Genomic DNA, 25,209 nt, shown 5'->3' with positions numbered 1-25,209 from the left:
TTTACTAGAGGGGATGATGCTCTATTTAATTATATGCGTTAGATCACCTACATATTTCCTCCACATCCCTGCTCTCCTTGTCTCACTTATGCAATAAACTGAAATGACTTGGCAATAAACTGAAATGACTTGGCAATAACTGAAATGACTTGGCAATAACTGAAATGACTTGGCAATAACTGAAATGACTTTGATTCTCTTTTGTGCTTTATTCATTTCAGTTGCTTTGCATTTTCACTTCTGTCATCCTCATGACTGTGTTTACGATGGAGATTAATTTTGTTGTTTGTTTTACAAGGGCAGTGCAGGATTTGAGGTGTCCCCGCTAACATAAACAATTTTTTTCAGAAAAGTAGTGCACTGGGCCTTAACTAGTATTAGTGGACAATATAAAAGCTGGTCATCTAGGTTTGTATCTGTAGACTTACCATCACCATGAAGAAAACCATGCAAAATACAGTAATTGAGTACATTGAGACGTCAAGTGGTTTGTGCTTATGTGGTGTGATGATGTGGTTCAGTTGGTGGAGCATGGCACTTGCAATGCTAGGGTTGTGGGTTCAATTCCCACAGGGAACAAGTATGAAAATGTATACACTCACTACGGCAAGTTGCTCTGGATAAAATGGAAAAGGAATGAATAGAGGATTTCAGCTTTCACATAGAAGTAAGTTGCATTTGCCAAGTATTTCAAGAAACTGGAAAACATATTGTATAGCAAGCAAGTATTTTTATATTCCACAAGTATTATCAGATTAACTGTTGTACAGATAATTATCAGACTCAAATGCTGGTAAACACTCAAATACATTTAGTTTACATTTTTTTTCACAAAAGTAGTGCGCTGGGCCTTTACTAGTCCTGTATTAGGGGACCAATATAGATGATACACCCCCACCCCCAAACTACTTCCCGCGGCTATGAGTGCATTCATCACTGGATGAGTCTATGCATTGAATGAGCCGTCTGTGTGAAAATGGAGTATTCACATGGCGTGTACAAAGACAGGCAGAAAAAAAGAAGGCAGGAAGACAAGAAAAGGGAAGAGGAGAAGAGGACATAGAGTGTGGAAATAGAAATGTGATTACACTGGTGGTGCTTTCCTCCACTGGCTCGAGGGGGCAGGGCCCGTTACTGCCACTCGGCTAGTGGTTCATTGGCCAAGCTGTTACCACAGCGATGGCTTTGATAAGAGGGAGTTTATTTTAAAGGTGCTCTCAGCTCTCAATGGTCTCTCTCTTTCTCTCTTGTCGCTTCTTCATACCCATGATGCATTGCTGTTCGTCTTTAGGCTGCAGCTGATCAGCAAGTTAAGAGAAAGGACAGACACCTGCAGTGGTCGCAGTAGCCTTGTGTGATGGAGTCTGTGTGGCGGGAGGCTGGGATACACACGCAGGAGCTCACACACACAAACACACACACATCCTGGGGACAGCTGACCAAAGGAGTGTGGTTGGGGCCCCCTCCATGTCATCTCAGATACTGATAATTAAAAGAAGACTATTGCGCTCTCCCAAAATGTTGGTTGTGGCGTAAAACCTATAAATTCAGATAAGCAAAAAAGTGTGATGGGTCCGCACTCCAAAAGATGTCACATAAAGCTTACTTAATTTTTAAATATTTTTTCAATGCATCAGGGATAGCTTACACAGATGTTTCGGCTTTGCAGCTTTCTTCAGTGTGTTGGTACAAATCTTTTTAATTCTAACAGCATTTCTAGGGAACACAGGTGAGCTACCGGTGAGCAGCAGGTGCATCTCAGATACTTCTGACAGTAGGAATCCCTCCACTCCCTCCCTCTGTTCCTCCTTCCCTCATTCCTCTTTCCCTCCATTCCTCCCTACCTCTGTTCCTCCCTCCATCCCTCCCTCCCTCCCTCCCTCCCTCCATTCTTCCCTCCCTCTGTTCCTCTGTTTTTCCCTCCCTCTTCTCTCTCCCTAATTGTCTCAGGCTGCTTCTCTTTTGCTCACATTTAGTCCACAGTCACACTGTTCCATAAATACAGAGGCTAATTAGTAAGGCGTGGGGTCTGGCTCTGACTGTGTGTGTGTGTGTGTGTGTGTGTGTGTGTGTGTGTGTGTGTGTGTGTGTGTGTGTGTGTGTGTGTGTGTGTGTGTGTGTGTGTGTGTGTGTGTGTGTGTGTGTGTGTGTGTGCGACCGACCGACCGACCGACCGACCAGTCAGTCAGATCTGGCTGTGTGGGTGGTGTGTAGCCTCAGGAAGGAGATCTTCATTGTAAATAGTTTAAACACTGTTTTCCATGCTTGTTCAATGAACCATAAACAATTAATGAACATGCACCTGTGGAACGGTCGTTAAGACACTAACAGCTTACAGACGGTAGGCAATTAAGGTCACAGTTATGAAAACTTAAGACACTAAAGAGGCCTTTCTACTGACTCTGAAAAACACCAAAAGAAACATGCCCAGGGTCCCTGCTCATCTGCGTGAACATGCCTTAGGCATGCTGCAAGGAGGCATGAGAACTGCAGATGTGGCCAGGGCAATAAATTGAAATGTCCGTACTGTGAGACGCTTAAGGCAGCGCTACAGGGAGACAGGACGGACAGCTGATCGTCCTCGCAGTGGCAGACCACGTGTAGCAACTCCTGCACAGGATCAGTACATCCGAACATCACACCTGTGGGACAGGTACAGGATGGCAACAACAACTGCCCAAGTTACACCAGGAACGCACAATCCCTCCATCAGTGCTCAGACTGTCCGCAATAGGCTGAGAGAGGCTGGACTGAGGGCTTGTAGGCCTGTTGTAAGACAGGTCCTCACCAGACATCACCAGCAACAATGTCGCTTATGGGCACAAACCCACCGTCGCTGGACCAGACAGGACTGGCAAAAAGTGCTGTGTTTATCTCCTTCCTGAGGCTACACACCACCCACACAGCCAGACAGCCTGTGTTCGTAATGGCTGCTCAGTGAAACGACCTGTCCTGATTTGTCATAGACGCTTGCAAAAAAACTTCAATGATCAAGCCTTCCTTCATTAACTGGCCTCCATAAAATGGTATAAAATCAGCTTGATCCCCTCTGTTGAAGACGCTTGGACCTTCTTTTCTGGGTCAGATGGTTTAGACCCTTTCTTCTTTAAGGTTGTTGCTCCTATCGTCGCCAAGCCTATCTCTGACCTTTTTAACCTGTCTCTCCTTTCTGGGGAGGTTCCCATTGATCTCTCCCTTTAATTAAAGGGGGAGATCAAGCTGATCCTAACTGTTATAGGCCTATTTCTATTTTGCCCTGTTTATCAAAAGTGTTGTAAAATAATGTAAATAATTAGCTGACTGGCTTTCTTGATGTCTGCAGTATTCTCTCTGGTATGGAATCTGGTTTCCGCTCAGGTTATGGATGTGTCACTGCGACCTTAAAGGTCCTCAATGATGTCACCATTTCCCTTGATTCTAAACAATGTTGTACATCTATTTTTATTTACTTGGCCAAAGCTTTTGATACGGTAGACCATTCCATTCTTGTGGGCCGGCTAAGGAGTATTGGTGTCTCTGAGGGGTCTTTGGGCTGGTTTGCTAACTACCTCTCTCAAAGAGTGCAGTGTTTAAAGTCAGAACATCTGCTGTCTCAGCCACTGCCTGTCACCAAGGGAGTACCCCAAGGCTTGATCCTAGGCCCCACGCTCTTCTCAATTTATATCAACAACATAGCTCAGGCAGTAGGAAGTTCTCTCATCCATTTATATGCAGATGATAGTCTTATACTCAGCTGGCCCCTCCCCGGATTTTGTGTTAAACGTTCTACAACAAAGCTTTCTTAGTTTCCAACAAGCTTTCTCTAACCTTAACCTTGTTCTGAACACCTCCAAAACAAAGGTCATGTGGTTTGGTAAGAAGAATGCCCCTCTCCCCACAGGTGTGATTACTACCTCTGAGGGTTTAGAGTTTGAGGTAGTCACCTCATGCAAGTACTTGGGAGTATGGTTAGATGGTACACTGTCATTCTCAGCATCAAAGCTGCAGGCTAAAGTTAAATCTAGACTTGGTTTCCTCTATCGTAATCGCTCCTCTTTTACCCCAGCTGCCAAACTAACCCTGATTCAGATGACCATTTTACCCATGCTAGATTATGGAGATGTAATTTATAGATCAGCAGGTAAGGGTGCTCTCGAGCGGCTAGATGTTCTTTACCATTCGGCCATCAGATTTGCCACCAATGCTCCTTATAGGACACATCACTGCACTCTATACTCCTCTGTAAACTGGTCATCTCTGTATACCCGTCGCAAGACCCACTGGTTGATGTTTATTTATAAAACCCTCTTAGGCCTCACTCCCCCTATCTGAGATATCTACTGCAGCCCTCATCCTCCACATACAACACCCGTTCTGCCAGTCACATTCTGTTAAAGGTTCCCAAAGCGCACACATCACTGGGTCGCTCGTCTTTTCAGTTCGCTGCAGCTAGCGACTGGAACGAGCTGCAACAAACACTCAAAGTGGACAGTTTTATCTCAATCTCTTCATAGCTCCTGTATTATTCAGAGATAATAGCTTAAAATATTATAGTTACCGTTCCTGGATGGCATGTTTCCCCTTCTAAAGCACTTCCTTCCTATTTCCTTTGATATAAGATCACCTATAAGTCACCAAGTATCTCAATACGTCCCATTGAAACTGAACCAGTGTCGTATTCATTAATTAAGACAAAACTAAATGTTTTGCAATGTAAAACGAAAACAAGCACTTCTTATATTGAACAAGTTCAGGTAGTCGCTCCCTGTTTAAGTCTGTTTTCTTTCAGTCGGTACTCTAATGAATACGACCCAGGAGACTTCAACCTTATCTTATCTGAACTGTCAGCAATCACTGACATCCAACCTATATGGATGGGTGGTATTCACTGCAGTGTCCTGGCCAATTGTTTTATGAATCAGGTGCAGGAGGGCGGGGCTGCGCTGTAAATCACTGTGACGGGGATGTGGGGAGATGGAGGCTCCATCGAGTGATTATCCCATCCACACAGGCACTCTGGAACTACACTGTCTCTGTGCTGTCCTACCTTTGACCTTTCATCTTACAACACATACACATCCACTCATATATTAACTTGCATGTACTTTCAGTAAATATGACCCTATGTACTCTACACACACAGATATGTATGCACACAGACATACTCACACACACACACACACACACACACACACACACACACACACACACACACACACACACACACACACACACACACACACACACACACACAAACAGCCATGCTGCACAAACATACACACACACACACACACACACACACACACACACACATACAAACAAACAAACTCACACACACCTCCAGGCGATGATGTTCTTAAAGGCCTCTGTTTTCTGTCCTCAGGCTATCCTGCAGGTTATCCTCAGACTCCTACTTATACACCCAACCTCTACCAGACTGGCAGTCCAGGCTATCCCCCAGGTAAGAACACACACACGCACAAATGCATGCACGCACAAACAAGCACACACAAACTTGCGCGCATGCACGCACAAATATGCCACGCAAACACACAGACATGCACACAAGCGCACACGCAGTTTGATCAAACCAGCAGTCCACTCTATCCCCCAAGGTAAGAATATACACACGTGATACAATACACACTATATGAATCAGATTGGCGGTGCAATCTACTCAAACGTAAATACACCCACATGCGCACACACACAGACACACACAGACACACACACACACACACACACACGCCCGCACGCACGCACGCGCACACACACACACACACACACACACACACACACACACACACACACACACACACACACACACACACACACACACTCAAACATCTTCTCTCTCTATGTGTCTTATCCACATGTATGTCATGAGAAGTTTCCCTTAGACTCTGGGTCAGTTTAACATTTTCAACAGTCATGGTTAAGGTTAAGATTGGGTGAGGGAAAGCTGATTCTAGATCTGTACCTACAGGAAACTTCACCCCAGAGCCTTCACAATGCCTTGAGAACTCGTATGTAGAGCTGATAGAGAGGCTTTGTTCATATTGTATCCATACAGTGCTCTAGAACATTTGTTCATATTGTATCCATACAGTGCTCTAGAACATTCTGTACAGAAATGTGTGTGTGTGTCTGTGTGTAATGTTGTGTTTTGGTGTGAACTTGAGAATGACTTTAGAATTACTGTTAATAAGATGATCCCTAATTTATTTTCTGATTTATTGTGATAAACGATTCTGCGTATGGTTGTGGTTACATTGCCCTTTGTTGTTAGAGGATGGCTTGAGATGTCTGTCAGTTAGTGAAAGTGATATAACCTGGGGTTGTTTGGCATTTTATTACTGTAAATACTGTAATACTGTTTGTCGTTGAGATGGCTAGAAGCAGTGTTGGTCTCTCTAGCATCTCCTTGTGTTAGCTAGAATTAATTAATGTAGTTTCAATAGAATGCATCTCTCCACCTCTGTGCACGGAGAGGCAAAGGTTGGGTAGGTATTAGGGTTGGGGTCAATTCCTTTTCAATTCAGTAAGTATTCAATTAAACTTTTCCTCAATGCTTCTCTGTGAGAAAAAATTGAGCTGGAATTTCAGTTTACTTCTTGAATTGACTGAGCTGAAATGGAATTGACCCCAGCTCTGGTAGCTAGTAGTTTGTGTTGTGGTTTGTGGTGATCCATATTTGTTATGCGCAGAGTCTGGTTTTACTGCATTTCTCCTGGAGCTCCAGAGGGTTTGATCATCAGAGAGTGGAGTGAAGTAGGTCAGTGAGAGCTGTGCCATGTTGTCGCTCTACAGTGCCCTGCAGCACTGCCATTACTGGGCTGGGTCATGTTGTCGCTCTACAGTGCCCTGCAGCACTGCCGTTACTGGGCTGGGTCATGTTGTCGTTCTACAGTGCCCTGCAGCACTGCCGTTACTGGGCTGGGTCATGTTGTCGCTCTACAGTGCCCTGCAGCACTGTCGTTACTGGGCTGGGTCATGTTGTCACTCTACAGTGCCCTGCAGCACTGCCGTTGCAGCACTGTCGTTACTGGGCTGGGTCATGTTGTCGCTCTACAGTGAGCTGCAGCACTGCCGTTACTGGACTGGGTCATGTTGTCGCTCTACAGTGCCCTGCAGCACTGCCGTTACTGGACTGGGTCATGTTGTCGCTCTACAGTACCCTGCAGCACTGCCGTTACTGGGCTGGGTCATGTTGTCGCTCTACAGTGCCCTGCAGCACTGTCGTTACTGGGCTGGGTCATGTTGTCGCTCTACAGTGCCCTGCAGCACTGCCGTTGCAGCACTGTCGTTACTGGACTGGGTCATGTTGTCGCTCTACAGTGAGCTGCAGCACTGCCGTTACTGGACTGGGTCATGTTGTCGCTCTACAGTGCCCTGCAGCACTGCCGTTACTGGACTGGGTCATGTTGTCGCTCTACAGTGCGCTGCAGCACTGCCGTTACTGGACTGGGTCATGTTGTCGCTCTACAGTGCCCTGCAGCACTGCCGTTACTGGACTGGGTCATGTTGTCGCTCTACAGTGCCCTGCAGCACTGCCGTTACTGGGCTGGGTCATGTTGTCGCTCTACAGTGCCCTGCAGCACTGCCGTTACTGGGCTGGGTCATGTTGTCGCTCTACAGTGCCCTGCAGCACTGCCGTTACTGGACTGGGTCATGTTGTCGCTCTACAGTGCCCTGCAGCACTGCCGTTACTGGACTGGGTCATGTTGGCGCTCTACAGTGCCCTGCAGCACTGCCGTTACTGGGCTGGGTCATGTTGTCGCTCTACAGTGCCCTGCAGCACTGCCGTTACTGGGCTGGGTCATGTTGTCGCTCTACAGTGCCCTGCAGCACTGCCGTTACTGGGCTGGGTCATGTTGTCGCTCTACAGTGCCCTGCAGCACTGCCGTTACTGGGCTGGGTCATGTTGTCGCTCTACAGTGCCCTGCAGCACTGCCGTTACTGGACTGGGTCATGTTGTCGCTCTACAGTGCCCTGCAGCACTGCCGTTACTGGGCTGGGTCATGTTGTCGCTCTACAGTGCCCTGCAGCACTGCCGTTGCAGCACTGTCGTTACTGGACTGGGTCATGTTGTCGCTCTACAGTGAGCTGCAGCACTGCCGTTACTGGACTGGGTCATGTTGTCGCTCTACAGTGCCCTGCAGCACTGCCGTTACTGGACTGGGTCATGTTGTCGCTCTACAGTGCGCTGCAGCACTGCCGTTACTGGACTGGGTCATGTTGTCGCTCTACAGTGCCCTGCAGCACTGCCGTTACTGGGCTGGGTCATGTTGTCGCTCTACAGTGCCCTGCAGCACTGCCGTTACTGGGCTGGGTCATGTTGTCGCTCTACAGTGCCCTGCAGCACTGCCGTTACTGGGCTGGGTCATGTTGTCGCTCTACAGTGCCCTGCAGCACTGCCGTTACTGGGCTGGGTCATGTTGTCGCTCTACAGTGCCCTGCAGCACTGTCGTTACTGGGCTGGGTCATGTTGTCGCTCTACAGTGCCCTGCAGCACTGCCGTTACTGGGCTGGGTCATGTTGTCGCTCTACAGTGCCCTGCAGCACTGCCGTTACTGGGCTGGGTCATGTTGTCGCTCTACAGTGCCCTGCAGCACTGCCGTTACTGGACTGGGTCATGTTGTCGCTCTACAGTGCCCTGCAGCACTGCCGTTACTGGACTGGGTCATGTTGTCGCTCTACAGTGCCCTGCAGCACTATCGTTACTGGGCTGGGTCATGTTGTCGCTCTACAGTGCCCTGCAGCACTGCCGTTACTGGGCTGGGTCATGTTGTCGCTCTACAGTGCCCTGCAGCACTGCCGTTACTGGGCTGGGTCATGTTGTCGCTCTACAGTGCCCTGCAGCACTGCCGTTACTGGGCTGGGTCATGTTGTCGCTCTACAGTGCCCTGCAGCACTGCCGTTACTGGGCTGGGTCATGTTGTCGCTCTACAGTGCCCTGCAGCACTGCCGTTACTGGGCTGGGTCATGTTGTCGCTCTACAGTGCCCTGCAGCACTGCCGTTACTGGGCTGGGTCATGTTGTCGCTCTACAGTGCCCTGCAGCACTGCCGTTACTGGGCTGGGTCATGTTGTCGCTCTACAGTGCCCTGCAGCACTGCCGTTACTGGGCTGGGTCATGTTGTCGCTCTACAGTGCCCTGCAGCAGTATCGTTACTGGGCTGGGTCATGTTGTCGCTCTACAGTGCCCTGCAGCACTGCCGTTACTGGACTGGGTCATGTTGTCGCTCTACAGTGCCCTGCAGCACTGCCGTTACTGGGCTGGGTCATGTTGTCGCTCTACAGTGCCCTGCAGCACTGCCGTTACTGGACTGGGTCATGTTGTCGCTCTACAGTGCCCTGCAGCACTGCCGTTACTGGGCTGGGTCATGTTGTCGCTCTACAGTGCGCTGCAGCACTGCCGTTACTGGACTGGGTCATGTTCACTAGGCATGAAACATAAGATAATGCGTCCGACATTAAGCCCAAGTTCGACAATGGAATGGATGAAAGATGTGTGAGTGTTTGTTAATGTTTGTATGTCAGTGTGTTGAATGTGTGAAATGTTATGTATTCTATGTGTGTGTGTGTGTGTGTGTGTGTGTGTGTGTGTGTGTGTGTGTGTGTGTGTGTGTGTGTGTGTGTGTGTGTGTGTGTGTATTCTCTGTGTGTGTTTGTGTGTGTGCACTGTGCACTCTGTTTGTGTGTACAGTACCAGTCAAAAGATTGGACACACCTACTCATTCCAGGGTTTTTCATGTAGTAACCAAAAAAGTGTTAAACAAATCACAATATATTTTATATTTGAGATTCTTCAAAGTAGCCACCCTTTGTCTTGATGACAGCTGTGTACACTCTTGGCATTCTCTCAACCAGCTTCATGAGGTACTTGGAATGCAGTTCAATTAAGAGGTGTGCCTTGTTAAAAGTTAATTTGTGGAATTTCTTTCCTTAATGTGTTTGAGCCAATCAGTTGTGTTGTGACAAGGTAATGGTGGTATACAGAAGATAGCCCTATTTGGTAAAAGACCAAGTCCATATCATTGCAAGAACAGCTCCAATAAGCAAATAGAAATGACAGTCCATCATTACTTTAAGAACATTCCGGAACATTTCAAGAAGTTTGAAAGTTTCTTCAAGTGTAGTTGCAAAAACCATCAAGCACTATGATGAAACTGGCTCTCATGAGGACCGCCACATGAAGGGAAGACCCAGAGTTACCTCTGCTGCAGAGGATAAGTTCATTAGAGTTACCAGCCTCTGAAGAGGAGACTGCATGAATCAGGCATTCATGGTCAAATTGCTGCAAAGAAACCACTACTAAAAGACACCGATAAGAAGAATAGACTTGCTTGGGCCAACCAGCAATGGACATTAGACCGGTGGAAATCTGAGTCCAAATTTGAGATTTTTGGTTCCAACCACCGTCTTTGTGAGATGCAGAGTAGGTGAACGGATGATCTCCGCATGTGTGGTTCCCACCATGAAGCATGGAGGAGGAAGTGGGATGGTGTGTGGGTGCTTTGCTGGTGACACTGTCGGTGATTTATTTAGAATTCAAGGCACACTTAACCAGCATGGCTACCACAGCATTCTGCAGCGATACGCCATCCCATCTCGTTTGCGCTTAGCGGGACTATCATTTGTTTTTCAACAGGACAATGACCCAAAACACACCTCCAGGTTCTGTATGAGCTCTTTGAACAAGAAGGAGAGTGATGGAGTATTGACCTCAACCCAATTGAGATGGTTTGGGATGAGTTGGACCATAGACTGAAGGAAAAGCAGCCAACAAGTGCTCAGCATATGTGGAAACTCCTTCAAGACTGTTGGGAAAGCATTCCAGGTGACTACCTCATGAAGCTGGTTGAGATAATGCAAAGCTGTCATCAAGGCAAAGGGTGGATACTTTGAAGAATCAAAAATCTCAAATATTTTTTTATTTGTTTAACACCTTTTTGGTTAATACATGATTCCATATGTTATTTCATAGTTTATATGTCTTCACTATTTTTCTACAATGCAGAAAATAATTTTAAAAAACGTTTTCAAAAACTTGAATGAGTAGGTGTGTCCAAACTTTTGACTGATACTGTATGTGCTCCATTTCTATTCTGTGTGTGTGTGTGTACTCTGTTTGTGTGTATGTATACAGTGTCTGGTGAAAGTCTACACCCCTTGCACAGCCTTCACATTTTGCTGCCTTTAAATTAAATACAAAAAATGTATAACATTTTATGTATACCACCTACACCATTTTCAAAGTAAAAGTAACATTTTCCAAATTAATAACAAAAATGAAAATGTCTTGATTGCGTATGTCTTCACACCCCAAAGTTAATACTTGGTGGACCTTTTGGCAGCCATTACAGATGTGAATAATTTGGAATAATATTCTACCAACTCTGTACAACTCTTAGTGCAACATATATCCATTGTCTTTGTCAAAATTGCTCAAGCTAAGTAAATTTGGTTGGGAGTCATTGATGGACAGCAATATTCATACCTTGTCTCTGATTTTCATGCACATTTAAGACAGGACTTAGACTAGACCACTTAGGAACACCAATTGGAAAGCCATTCTGGTGTGTCTTTGGCATTAACATTTTTAATTGTCCTGCTGAAAAATAAAACTATATCCCAGGGTTAGGTTTTCAGAAGACTGAGGCAGGGTTTCCTCCGTTTTTATCTGTTCTTTGCTCCCTTTATATTTATTTTGATCGTGACCAACTCCCCAGTCTTTGCCGGTGATAAGCATACCCATAACATGATGCTGCCACAACAATAAGAGAACATTTTATATAGTTTTCTTTCACATTGAACATGTGGAGTAGGTTATGTAGATCGGTAGAAAAAAACTCTTAAGTTATTCCCTTTTTAGATTTAATTTTAAGGCAACAAAATGTAAGGACTGTGCAAAAGGTGTGTAGACTTTCACTAGCGACCAGGTGTGTACTGTATACTCTGTGTCTACTCTGTTTGTGTGTATTCTCTATTTGTGTGCTTGTGTGAGTGCATTTGCATGCTGTGTGTGTTTTATTACTATCTATCCATGTCTGTCTTCTATATCTGTCTCTGTGTTCTACGTGTGTGAGGGTGTGTGTGTAATCTCTCTGTGTTTGTGTCTGGGACAGTGCTGCTGGTGAAGCAGGGCTGGCCCCAGGCCTCCGGTGCTGCAGTGGCCCCAGAGGGCTCCTATGACCTGGCCATGGACGCAGGCTCAGAGGGCCGCCAGTACCAGGCCTCAGCCGCAGCTTTCAGTAAATATGACCCTATGTACTCTACACACACAGATATGTATGCACACAGACATACTCTCACACACACACACACACACACACACACACACACACACACACACACACACACACACACACACACACACACACACACACACACACACACACACGTTTGCACTCACTCACTCTCACACATACATACACAGTATGCACGCAGCAGGGTTTCTGTTAGCCGGTAAATGCTGGCTCCCCCCTCCCCCCACAAAAATGCCAAGCTGATAAATAAAATTGTTGCCGACCAAATTGTCCAGGAAAGAAAAAATCCATTGCAAAATTATGCTTTTTATTAATTGAAGGACATACCAGTCGATGTGCTCCAATTTCAAAGGCATATATACTTCATATGCTAATAAAACCATTAAGCTGCTTGGAAAGAAGTGTAGGGTATTTTTACTTATGCAAAAGATGCGAGGTCCTCAAAAGAGACTTCAGCTAAGTGTACCCTGACTAGGTCCTCAAAAGAGACTTCAGCTAAGTGTACCCCGACTAGGTCCTCAAAAGAGACTTCAGCTAAATGTACCCTGACTAGGTCCTCAAAAGAGACTTCAGCTAAGTGTACCCAACTAGGTCCTCAAAAGAGACTTCAGCTAAGTGTACCCCGACTAGGTCCTCAAAAGAGACTTCAGCTAAGTGTACCCTGACTAGGTCCTCAAAAGAGACTTCAGCTAAGTGTACTCGACTAGGTCCTCAAAAGAGACTTCAGCTAAGTGTACCCGACTACGTCCTCATTAGAGACTTCAGCTAAGTGTACCCTGACTAGGTCCTCATTAGAGACTTCAGCTAAGTGTACCCTGACTAGGTCCTCATTAGAGACTTCAGCTAAGTGTACCCGACTAGGTCCTCAAAAGAGACTTCAGCTAAATGTACCCCGACTAGGTCCTCAAAAGAGACTTCAGCTAAGTGTACCCCGACTAGGTCCTCAAAAGAGACTTCAGCTAAGTGTACCCCGACTAGGTCCTCAAAAGACACTTCAGCTAAGTGTACCCTGACTAGGTCCTCAAAAGAGACTTCAGCTAAGTGTACCCTGACTAGGTCCTCATAAGAGACTTCAGCTAAGTGTACCCCGACTAGGTCCTCAAAAGACACTTCAGCTAAATGTACCCTGACTAGGTCCTCAAAAGAGACTTCAGCTAAGTGTACCCTGACTAGGTCCTCATAAGAGACTTCAGCTAAGTGTACCCCGACTAGGTCCTCAAAAGACACTTCAGCTAAGTGTACCCTGACTAGGTCCTCATAAGAGACTTCAGCTAAGTGTACCCCGACTAGGTCCTCAAAAGAGACTTCAGCTAAGTGTACCCTGACTAGGTCCTCATAAGAGACTTCAGCTAAGTGTACCCTGACTAGGTCCTCAAAAGAGACTTCAGCTAAGTGTACTCGACTAGGTGCTCAAAAGAGACTTCAGCTAAGTGTACCCGACTACGTCCTCATTAGAGACTTCAGCTAAGTGTACCCTGACTAGGTCCTCATTAGAGACTTCAGCTAAATGTACCCTGACTAGGTCCTCATTAGAGACTTCAGCTAAGTGTACCCCGACTAGGTCCTCATTAGAGACTTCAGCTAAGTGTACCTCGACTAGGTCCTCATTAGAGACTTCAGCTAAGTGTACCCTGACTAGGTCCTCATTAGAGACTTCAGCTAAATGTACCCTGACTAGGTCCTCATTAGAGACTTCAGCTAAGTGTACCCCGACTAGGTCCTCATTAGAGACTTCAGCTAAGTGTACCTCGACTAGGTCCTCATTAGAGACTTCAGCTAAGTGCACCCTGACTGGACATAATTGGCGAAGATTGTCTTGATTATCCCCATTTCCAGTGTGCCTGCCGAGAGGGGATACTTTCTCCACAACAGAGTAAAGACTGCCTCAAGATCACGCCTTCTTTAGGACAAAGTAACAAGGCTGATGCACATCAAACTGCTCCAAGGAGTTGGACAGTTTTGACTTCCCAACAGCAGCGGCTCACTTCAGGTCAAGGTGCGCCACAAACACAAGTAAATTAAAGGCAATGATTGTGTTGGTCAGGCCCGGTCCTAGCAGTTCTGCTGCCGCCCTGGGCCAGATCAGCATATCCCGCTCCTGTGTCATGTATAGTAGAAAGATTTGGAATGGATTAATAAACTAGAGTAATGATGTGTATCAGGCGCAATTGGTGCATTTCAGCTGAACTTGCTCAGTAGCGCTTGAAAACAAAACATTGTTGCCAGCTATAAACATCTGAGAGTTACAATGTTGCAATCACTAGTCAGCCAAATGCCTATAGTAGGAAACAGAGTTGTTATCAATAAGCCACGTATATCAGATATGACACGAGTCAAGACTCCACGATAGTTCAAATTACAATAGGCATAACATTTATTAACATCATCTAGTAGAACTGTGAAAAGAGATATAATTTGAGCTTTGGAAATAAGTGCTTTCATGAATGCATGGTGCAGGCCTCGTTTCACAGGAGCATTGTAAAATAAGCTTTCTCTCAATGAACCAGCCTTATTTTCGTTTATTTACATATTGAATTTGATTGTCCAACATCAGTTTTATAATTTCTTCATTTTGTGGCCGCCTAGAGTGTCCTCTTTCTACTGCTGTGGTGCTGAATCGCAGTGGGAATGGGGAGTGGGGCGAGCCGGCCCGGTCAAGGCTAGAAGGGTTCTACCTTTTGTCAAATGAACGTCAAAAGTTTTAGCTAACCCTAATTATCCTAGCCTGCTGGGTAAGTTCTCCTAACCTGCTACAAAAAGTTAAGTCTGATGTTAATTGGGAAAAAGCTAGAGCCCTTCTAGGGATGACAGACCAGCCCTGGTGTTAGTAGACAACTATGTTTTGTTATTTATTAGGCCTAACTAAAATGTTCATGCCTGGGCTAACTTAAATTAGAGAGGCCTAGATTGTATTTGAAAACAGCTGTGTTTTGTTATTTATTAATTAATGTAAGTTCTTTATTTCTGGCCATTTTGAGGCTGTAATCGAACCCACAAATGCTGATGCTCCAGATACTCAACTAGTCTAAAGAAGGCCAGTTGTATTGCTTCTTTAATCAGGAAAACAGTTTTCAGCTGTGCTAACATAGTTGCAAAAGGGTTTTCTAATGATCATTTAGCCTTTTAAAATGATAAACTTGGATTAGCTAACACAACGTGCCATTGGAACACAGGAGTGATGGTTGCTGATAAATGGGCCTCTGTACACCTTTGTAGATATTCCATAAAAATCAGCTGTTTCCAGCTACAATAGTCATTTACAACATTAACAATGTCTACTTTATTTCTGAACAATTTGATGTTATTTTAATGGACCAAAAATGTGCTTTTCTTTCAAAAACAAGGACATTTCAAAGTGACCCCAAACTTTCGGACGGTATTATACATACACACAAACATACACATACACATACACGTTGGCATGGCTGGGGAAACAGTCAGAGCTGGGCTGGGTTTACAGCTCTTGGGAAAAAGGTGTTAGGAAAAGGTTTGGAGTAAGACAGGTCGATGGGGGATGTGAGGTAGTGAGTGACATCACAGGGGGAAGTGATACAGGGGCAGGGGCTGTGGGATGGCATCTTGCTTGGCTTAGTGCTATGCTGTATCATATAACATGTTTGCTGGCTGCTGCAGCATACATTCTTTTCCTAGAGTGTAAGTACATTTCAGTTGGATAGATAATGTGTGTTTGAGTCATGGAAGTGATTTGGTGGTTTCCTAACATGAATGTAATGATCACTGTCCTCTAAAACCCACCAGAACGGACACTTCTCTGTGTGTGTGCCTGCGTGTGTGTGCTTGAGTGTTTGAGTAAAAAAATAATTATAATAATGTTCACATTCTGTGTGTTGTTAGTCATGGCTAAGTTGTCTCACACAGGGCTTGTTCACGATTGCAGCCGACTGTTGACTGACTGATCTACAAATTACCTTGCATCATAAATAACTACTTATTATTATTTGTAGATCAGTCAAAATTGACCCAAAATGCATCACGTCGGCTGCAATGTCAACCAAGCCCATGGCCTCTCTTTGGGCATTCATGATACAGCTGGTTCTGCTTCATATATGTCCAAAGCTCTGTGGAAACTATATACAGTTGAAGTCGGAATTTTACATACACTTAGGTTGGAGTCATTAAAACTCTTTTTTCAACCACTCCACAAATTTCTTGTTAACAAACTACAGTTTTGGCAAGTCGATTAGGACATCTACTTTGTGCATGACACAAGTAATTTTTCCAACAATTGTTTACAGACAGATTATTTCACTTATAACTCACTGTATCACAATTCCATTGGGTCAGAAGTTTACATACACTAAGTTGACTGTGCCTTTAAACAGCTTGGAAAATTCCAGAAAATAATGTCATGCTTTAGAAGCTTCTGATAGGCTAATTTACATTGTTTGAGTCAATTGGAGGTGTACCTGTGGATGTATTTCAAGGCCTACCTTCAAACTCAGTGCCTCTTTTTTTGACATCATGGGAAAATCTAAAGAAATCAGCCAAGACCTCAGAAAAAAAACTGGAAAGCTCCACAAGCCGCTCAGGAAGGAGACGCGTTCTGTCTCCTAGAGATGAACGTACTTTGGTGCAAAAAGTGCAAATCAATCCTAGAACAACAGCAAAGGACCTTGTGAAGATACTGGAGGAAACAGGTACAAAAGTATTTATATCCACAGTAAAACGAGTCCTATATCGACATAACCTGAAAGGCCGCTCAGCAAGGAAGAGGCCACTGCTCAAAAAACGCCATAAAACAGCCAGACTACGGTTTATAACTGCACATGGGGACATAGATCGTACTTTTTGGAGAAATGTCCTCTGGTCTGATGAAACGAAAATATAACTGTTTGGCCATAATGACCATCGTTATGTTTGGAGGAAAAAGGAAGATGCTTGCAAGCCGAAGAACACCATCCCAACCGTGAAGCACGGGGGTGGCAGCATCATGTTGTGGGGGTGCTTTGCTGCAGGAGGGACTGGTGCACTTCACAAAATAGATGGCATCATGAGGTAGGAAAATTATGTGGATATATTGAAGCAATATCTCAAGACATCAGTCAGGAAGTTAAAGCTTGGTCGCAAATGGGTCTTCCAAATAGACAATGACCCCAAGCATACTTCCAAAGTTGTGGCAAAATGACTTAAGGACAACAAAGGCAAGGTATTGGAGTGGCCATCACAAAGCCCTGACCTCAATCCTATAGAAAATGTGTGGGCAGAACTGAAAAAGCGTGTGCAAGCAAGGAGGCCTACAAACCTGACTCAGTTACACCAGCTCTGTCAGGAGGAATGGGCCAAAATTCACCCAACTTATTGTGGGAAGCTTGTGGAAGGCTACCCGAAATATTTGACCCAAGTAAAACAATTTAAAGGCAATGCTACCAAATAATAATTGAGTGTATGTAACTTCTGACCCACTGGGAATGTGATGAAAGAAATAAAAGCTGAAATAAATCATTCTCTCTATTATTATTCTGACATTTCACATTCTTAAAATGAAATGTCAGGAATTGTATATATAGTTGAAGTCGTGGGTGAATTATAAGTTAAATAATCTGTCTGTAAACAATTGTTGGAAAAATGACGTGTGTCATGGACAAAGTAGATGTCCTAACCAACTTGCCAAAACTATGGTTTGTTAACAAGAAATTTGTGGAGTGGTTGAAAAACGAGTAGTTTTAATGACTCCAACCGAAGTGTATGTAAACTTCTGACTTCAACTGTATATATCTTGGAGGCTACATGTATTTTGTAAAGGAGCACTGTCATTCCTAATTGTTCTCCTCCTCCAATGAGACACTCTGAATGTCAAGACAATTGAAAATGATCTGGAAACTGAAACTAGGTCTCGCTCACCACATGTTCTCTCTCTCTCTTTCTGTCTCCCTCTCTTTTGCTTTCTCTTTCTCCATCTTTCCCTCTGCCGGCTTGATCTCTCTCTTACTCTCTCTCTCTTGCTTTTTTCTCCCCGACTCTCCCTCTCTTGCTTTCTCTCTTTCTCTCCCTCTCTCTTGTTTTCTCGCTTTCCATCCTTCCCTCTGCCTATCTCTCTCATCTAGGATACACTGCTGGGACACCCTACAAGGTCCCCCCTGGTCAGTCCAATGGGGCGCCCCCTCCCTACTCCCCGTCTCCTAATCCCTACCAGACGGCCATGTACCCTATCAGAAGTGCCTATCCCCAACAGAACCTCTACGCTCAGGTAAGGACCTGGCCTGGTTTCTACTCACTGGGGTTGGCTGTCTGTTTGACAATATCCCCTACTGTACCTGCTTATAAGATGAGTGATGACCATTCTCTACTTTTTGGGGGATTATTAGAAGACAGCTAGCTTGCTGTGTAAAATTAGCTGTGCTAGAAAAGTAAGATAAGCCAAATTCTACATTTTTCCATATTTAATATTGCCAAAGCATTCCAAAAAGCATTTCTCTCTTTTCTTCTCTTTCTCTCAGGGTGCGTACTACACACAGCCGATGTATGCGGCTCAGCCTCACGTCATCCACCACACCACGGTGGTGCAGCCCAACAGCCTCCCCAACGCCCTATACCCTGCCCCTGTCCAACAGCCCCGCTCCAACGGCCATATGGCCATGGGCATGGTGGCTGGCACAACCATGGCCATGTCTGCTGGTAAGAAGTCAACACTCAACTACTAGGGTTGCAAAATTCCCAGGCTTTCCAGAAATCCCGGTTAGAAGATTTGTGGAATCAGGAGAGAATAACCAGGAAATCTGGGAATCCTACAACCAAGATTTGTGGAAAACCTGAGCATTTTGGTAAAGTTAAGGGAATTTTGTGACCCTATCAACAACTCAAACAAATAGTTCACACAACTATTACTTACAGTAATGTTTCTGTTTGGAGTAAAGGCTGTATTTATAACACGTTTATAACAGTATTCGATCGATTAGTTCTCAAGAAGTTTGGCCAGCGACATGTTTCCATGGTGATGACAACTGTCAGGCCGTGTTACCATGTTGATGACCTCTGTCTGTCTGATTGACCCTCTTTGCCCAGGTACTCTGCTGACCACGCCTCAGCACGCCACTCAGCACATTGGTGGACATCCGGTCACCGTGCCAACCTACCGGCCCCAGGGGACGCCTGGGTACAGCTATGTGCCTCCTCACTGGTAGACCCCACTGGGCCCCACTCATGTAAGTTACTGGTCCTAGATCCGTTTTAACCTAACACAATGTTATCCCAGTCTATGGTTAGGAGAGTTAAAGGCCGATCTATTGACAGTGCTTTGATACGTAAGTGCTTAGATTTGTTATTATTATAAAACAATATATATGAGTAACTGTAATTCTGAGTTATTGTCACTTAGAAAATGAATTGATAGGACAAATGTGATATTTTCTTTGTAAATTACATATATAATACATATTTCTTCTCCCTCCCCTCTCCATCCCTCTACTCCCCCCCTCTCTCTCTCTCTCTCTCTCTCACACACTCTTTCTCCTCAGATCAGGAGTCAAACATTGCTCACAACTCAAGTCTTACATTGGTGCAGGAGGTCTGGCATACAAGCACCAAGTCTGTCAGCAAGAACAAAAAACTAAAGTGCAAGGGTCACTATGCATTATTTTGTGATTTGGAAAAGCTGCTTTTTCATGTTTTTATTATTTTTTACCAGCCTCAGATTTTTTTGATTTGTTTTTTTGATTTTGACTCTCTTATAATCCAGACACACACTGACCAGCAGTATAGTACATTTATAGTACATTTGTGCTAAACAATTGTGTGTGTGTGTGTGTGTGTGTGTGTGTGTGTGTGTGTGTATTTTTCTGTTCTGAACACTGGTTCCGACGCAACGCCAGTCCCTTCAGCCGTGAGAATGTACACGTCTTTGTATGCTGCCAAATGTTCTAATGTTTTAAAAAACATTGGGGGGAAAGCGCCGTACGAGTGTCGCGCCTTGTTTCTTTTGTGTTGCGCCTAGATTATTTTCCACTTTTATTGATTTGCATTCCCATATCGGTTTACGTTCAAACACAACCATCTTCCAGCACAAGATAACAAGGGTCGTCTTCCAGCTTGTAGCAACAGTGCATTGACTTGGCTTCGTAAGATTATACCCACTGTATATCAGTCATGTGGTAGAAGAAAGACTAATACTGTAAGTACCGTAATAGTTACACACCATGTAGAGTACATTTTCAGTAAGTTCAGTGGACATAATTAGCTTTTACGTCTACTAGAGTATTGTAAGCAATTTAAATATCTATACATGAATATATATTATATATAGGAATACTGACGTGTGAGCGAGCGCCTGTGCGCGTTTGTGGTTCTTTTGTACACGTAAAAGCTCGCCAAACTTAAAAACACAGTCACATTTAGGTATTTCAGTTGGTATGAGTAGTGGCACATGTACACAATACATATACAGATTTATAGGACATCACACACACAGACGCAAAAGTGTAGATATCATAGGATGCGATGGATAGATTGCTGGATAGGGTCTCCCTCATAACTTGCAGGCTATGTTGTGAATTGAATCCAATTCTAATCTAGTGTCAACTGAAGTGCATGGAGTTTGAAGGGTGAGGCAAATTGTCAGTTGGACCAGGGATAGCTAAGTTGAAGGATTCAAGGGATTTACGGTCAATAGAAGAGAGGAGGATAAAGGAATACAAGGGGAGTAGTGAGTGGAAAAAGGAAGAAAAGCATCTAAATTGTGTTGTGGTCAAGCATCTATGCCCATAGCCTTGTGCTGCATGCATCCCATTGATCTCACAGGCTGGAGATAAGTGTTATTCGCAATAAAGATCCCATGTGATGTCATGTTTACATGTTTAATAGATATCTAGGCCCTAAACTGCACCATTTACCTGGGTCGTGTTCAGCAAGGCACGCCAGAGCAAAACGTTTTGCATTGGAAAACGAAAATTGGTGTTCTTATTGGACAGATTCAGGTAGTACCGCCCTGTTTTAGTCTTTTTCAAAACGTTTTCTCGGGAACTGGCCCTGATCAGTGTCACTAGTTCTTCAGGTGACCGGTAGAGGGCAGTAGTGAGGGGTGCAGGGCAGGCAGCAGAGTTAAGGCTTCTTCCGCACGCTTCAGTTTGGGTGGCGCCTAGCCGAACCGAACGAGTGAGCTCGCATACCTTCGACCTTACCTTCGCTTGAAAAAAGAGAAATAAAAACGCAATAGTACTGTTTGTCCATTTTGGGACTCCGTAGCCAAAATAGTCCAAATTAATCTAGAAATCTGTCATTCATTTTGATGTTTTTGTAAAGGAGATCTTAGTTGTGCAATTTTACATCTAACTATGATGTTTGGTGGAGTATTTCTCAAATGAAAACATTTGCATGAAAATGAGTCGTCTATCATTGAATGACAGCAAACACTTAATTGAGGAATTCCTACTGTTGACCAATCGCCGATGAAAGGGTGTAAACTTCGGCTGCCAAACTTCGGCTTGCCTTGCAAGAAAAAAATAGTGTGCACGAACAGCCGAAAAAACCCTTGCCGAAGACCAAAATGAATAAAAACCCCACCAAATGTAGTCATAATATATACACATACTGTTCCAAACTGTTTCGGATGGGAAGCATTCAGACGCCTTTAGTGCACTGCTTGGTTGGCTCAGGGTTTTAGAAGGACCCCCTATTCCCTTCTTAAATAGGGCTCTGGTCAAAAGTAGGGCACTATATAGGGAATTGAGGGCTATTTGGAACACAAACAAGGTTTTATAAGACAGACTGACCTCAACAGAGATGTGTTTCAATCCAGAGAATTGTGTAATCTGGTCTCGATGTGTATATTACTCCGTAGTCCATGCAATTGACACTAGTTCACCTGTCTTGTGAACACTTCTAAACAACGGCAGGTGTAAAAATGCTCTAAAACACATTATTTTGGACTTATTAGTGAAAGGAAACATTTAGTTGTCATGTTGGCCAACCTGCTAGGGCCTCCCTCTAGGCCCTCCCTCCCTTCAGAATAGCCAATAGAACAGGCTCAGGACATCATTGTTTCCAGGGCATCCAAAAGCAGACACAATGGAAGGGAGTTAGGATCGTGAAGGGAATCATGTGTATGAGAGGAAGAATTTGTGTTCTATCAGGAAATTGGGAACATTTTTAGAAAGGTTTCAATCATGTCCCTTTAGTCAGGGCCAAAAACCCTATGACAGGGGCACTGAGTTGGGAGAGGTCCATGTGGGACATGTGTTGACTCCAAATCAACCCCTAACCCGTACTCCCTAGCCTCTACTCCCTCCTTAGCCCCTACACCTGAAGACCTGAGAGGATTGGGATAGGTGAAATCAATATGGCTGACATTTCCACCCAGCCAATCAGAAGGCAAGATTTTACCATAATGCTTACAGTGTATTGACCCAGTCCGCCTACATCCACAGGAGTGACTAGGGTGTAGGGGCTAGGGATCCATTTGGAATTCAGAAATAGAGTTGGCAAGGAAGCAGGGTTCCGCTTGGGTGGAGTTTAAAGTTTGTGAGGAGGAGTTCCATCCTAGGTTATTATGGTTCAGTACTAGGTTACCATGCCATGACCACATATCAGAGTTATCATGTGAGTGTGTCAAAAATGTATTGCACAAACATCTAAAAGTAATAATCTATACTAAATACCAGGTACTTAGCTCATATTTTAAGAGATTTCTTAAGAGTTCATTTAGTTCAGTGCATTTGATAGGGTACTCTTTGGTCTCAATAAACAACAACTGTACATTTAAGAGAATATCTGTTGTGAATAATTGCTACTGCTTTTTTCAATCAGTTACAATCAGTTAACTTCTACGTAAAATGCAAAATGCCATTTTATTTGCCACAGTGTTACATCGCCAATGGAAATAAAACATTTCTTTAAAGGAGAGGCATCCTGCACCCAACATATGACAATTGATACAGTAGCATTCGCTAGTGAATGAGGTATAGATGTGTAGATGAGTGAGGCATGTATACAGTCCTGTGTGAGTTTTTTCCCAACATGGCGCTGGTCAGACTGTGTAGAGTTAACGTTATCCATCCGCTACTCTCCCCTGTCAGTAGCCTATCACAGAGCCAAACAGAACAAGAACATTGAAAACAAGTCTCAAAAGTAAATGTATTGTGCCACATTCTTTGGGAACATTAGAGGGAAGACCATCTAAATATATAGTTTTGTAGTGCTATTCACTAGAACATGTAATGTGATGCAAGAGCTGAACAATGCATATGACTAGTTGCACAGGCCCAAGTCTGTGAATGCTATGCTGAGTGCTAAATCTTTGGAGGTTCAAAACCTCAAAAATAACTCAACCATGTGTATTATGAGTATAACTGCAGTGTTTTAAAAAAAGGCTCAAAAGAATGATAAACTTTTAATTTCTTGTATGTAATTTAAGCGCTTTTTACCATAAGTGTTATTTAAGGTTTTGTTTATTGATTGATGTTTATTATTCTTAAGATAGAAGATCTTTATTGTCAAACTCAAGTGGGTTGCCTCTTGGGACTTCAGAGGGCATTTCAAAACACAAGTCTGTAGGATGAGTGGAGCAGATGTGCGGGGGGACACAATCTGGCAACCCGGTCTGAAGCGACTGGCATACAGGTCCCTCCTACTCGTTGGCCTTTTCCCCTCAAAGACCCAGGGCATTGAAACACGAGAGGAATGTTCCGAGAACCAAACTGACACCATAAACCGACGTTCCCAGAACATCCAGGGAACCTAATGTGCTAACTGGGCATAGACTGACAGTTAGCCCAGAGTCAAGTCCTTACACTACAAGTTATGTTTATTGAAACATGCTAAAGTGTATGGGTCCACAGTTTGCGGACTGAAGCATGAGAGCTGTAGCCTGGGATTGAAACTTATTTTGTTATGTTTCACCATTGTTTCACTTCATGTTATGTAACAACCATGCAATGTAGCAAAGTCAGTTTGAATTCTAGGCTATGGGAACTGCTCATGAGTGTCTTAATGCCTGGGGTTTGAGAAGCAAGCAGCCCCACCAAGGTTGAACACACAATCTCTTTGCTTTGTTGGTTTTCTTTGGTCACAATGAGTTTTGGCCTTGTCATACCTTTGATTTGAACACTAATTTCGAGAGAGTGAAGTATACACTTGTGTCTTCCCCAAAAAATTATTCAAGAAATTGTTTAAAAGAGTCAGCACCTTGAGATTAAAATGACTTCCCAACTAATGGCCCCCAGAGCTCTTGCAGCGTTCTGTCACATGGTTGCAGCAACACTGGCAGAATGTTTTTGTAACACAAGATTGGGACGTTTGTAAAGCAGAGACCCACATCAGACTTGTGTATATGAAGTGTAAATCTGTTTTTGTTTTGTCATTCTAATGAGGATCATTCAGTGATTCTGGTGACAGAATTAAGGCAAGTTTGTAATTGTATAATACTTACTGTACGATGTAGAACATTCAATAACTATTAAAATCTTTCCCAAAAAGCCCAGCTTTTACTTGTGTAACATTTGTGTCCTCCGCCAATTCATCTTAATTGTGGCCTCTATAAATTACAACAAAGCAATCAGTCAAAGGATAAGACGTAGACTACACTTCAGATTTCCAACATCAGCTATGCATCAGTGGAGACATGTAATTGAAAGGGGGTGACCCTTTCTAAAGACAACCAGGAGAACCACTGCTTTATAGCTACCAGTATGTTTCAAATTGCCCGAATCAGCTGTTTTAAGTAATTTCTCAACCTTTAAGTCATAACACATTTTGTGTAAGGGTGACAGCCACCTCCTCCACAGGGATTTTATCAATTAAGGCCAGAGACGGCCATCAGACCTGAGTTCAAATATGTGCATTTGACTATTTGTTATTTAAATAATTATTTTCTGTGTATCTGAGTATTTTCAAATGATGTGGCCCGAATCAACTACTGGATGTACAGTGTATGTGAAAGTATTTTCAAATAATTTCCTATAAATAGCCTACTATTTGAAAGTATTTTTAAATACTTATTTCTATTTCAA

The 25,209-nt window shown here is 44.0% G+C and overlaps 1 protein-coding gene across 3 annotated transcripts in view; it reads left to right on the top strand.

Moving 5' to 3' along the window:
- The window catches only part of LOC115154123 (protein FAM168A-like), a 46,417-nt gene extending 21,737 nt beyond the window's left edge, over positions 1 to 24,680 (top strand). Inside the window, exons 3-8 of one of the 3 annotated variants that reach the window (XM_029700028.1) lie at positions 5,363 to 5,440; positions 12,110 to 12,235; positions 18,316 to 18,458; positions 18,709 to 18,886; positions 19,274 to 19,413; positions 19,726 to 24,680. In XM_029700028.1, the coding sequence (XP_029555888.1) occupies positions 5,363 to 5,440; positions 12,110 to 12,235; positions 18,316 to 18,458; positions 18,709 to 18,886; positions 19,274 to 19,392 (644 nt within the window). In that variant the 3' untranslated portion in view covers positions 19,393 to 19,413; positions 19,726 to 24,680. The remainder of the gene's footprint in view (positions 1 to 5,362; positions 5,441 to 12,109; positions 12,236 to 18,315; positions 18,459 to 18,708; positions 18,887 to 19,273; positions 19,414 to 19,725) is intronic. The other 2 variants (XM_029700029.1, XM_029700030.1) reach the window with 2 other exon arrangements.
- The last annotated feature ends 529 nt before the right edge of the window (positions 24,681 to 25,209 follow it).

This window comes from Salmo trutta, chromosome 19 (assembly GCF_901001165.1).
Source record: "Salmo trutta chromosome 19, fSalTru1.1, whole genome shotgun sequence".
NCBI lineage: Eukaryota > Metazoa > Chordata > Actinopteri > Salmoniformes > Salmonidae > Salmo > Salmo trutta.
Note: the sequence above shows the minus strand (reverse complement) of the source record. Positions and strands in the feature narration are given on the sequence as shown.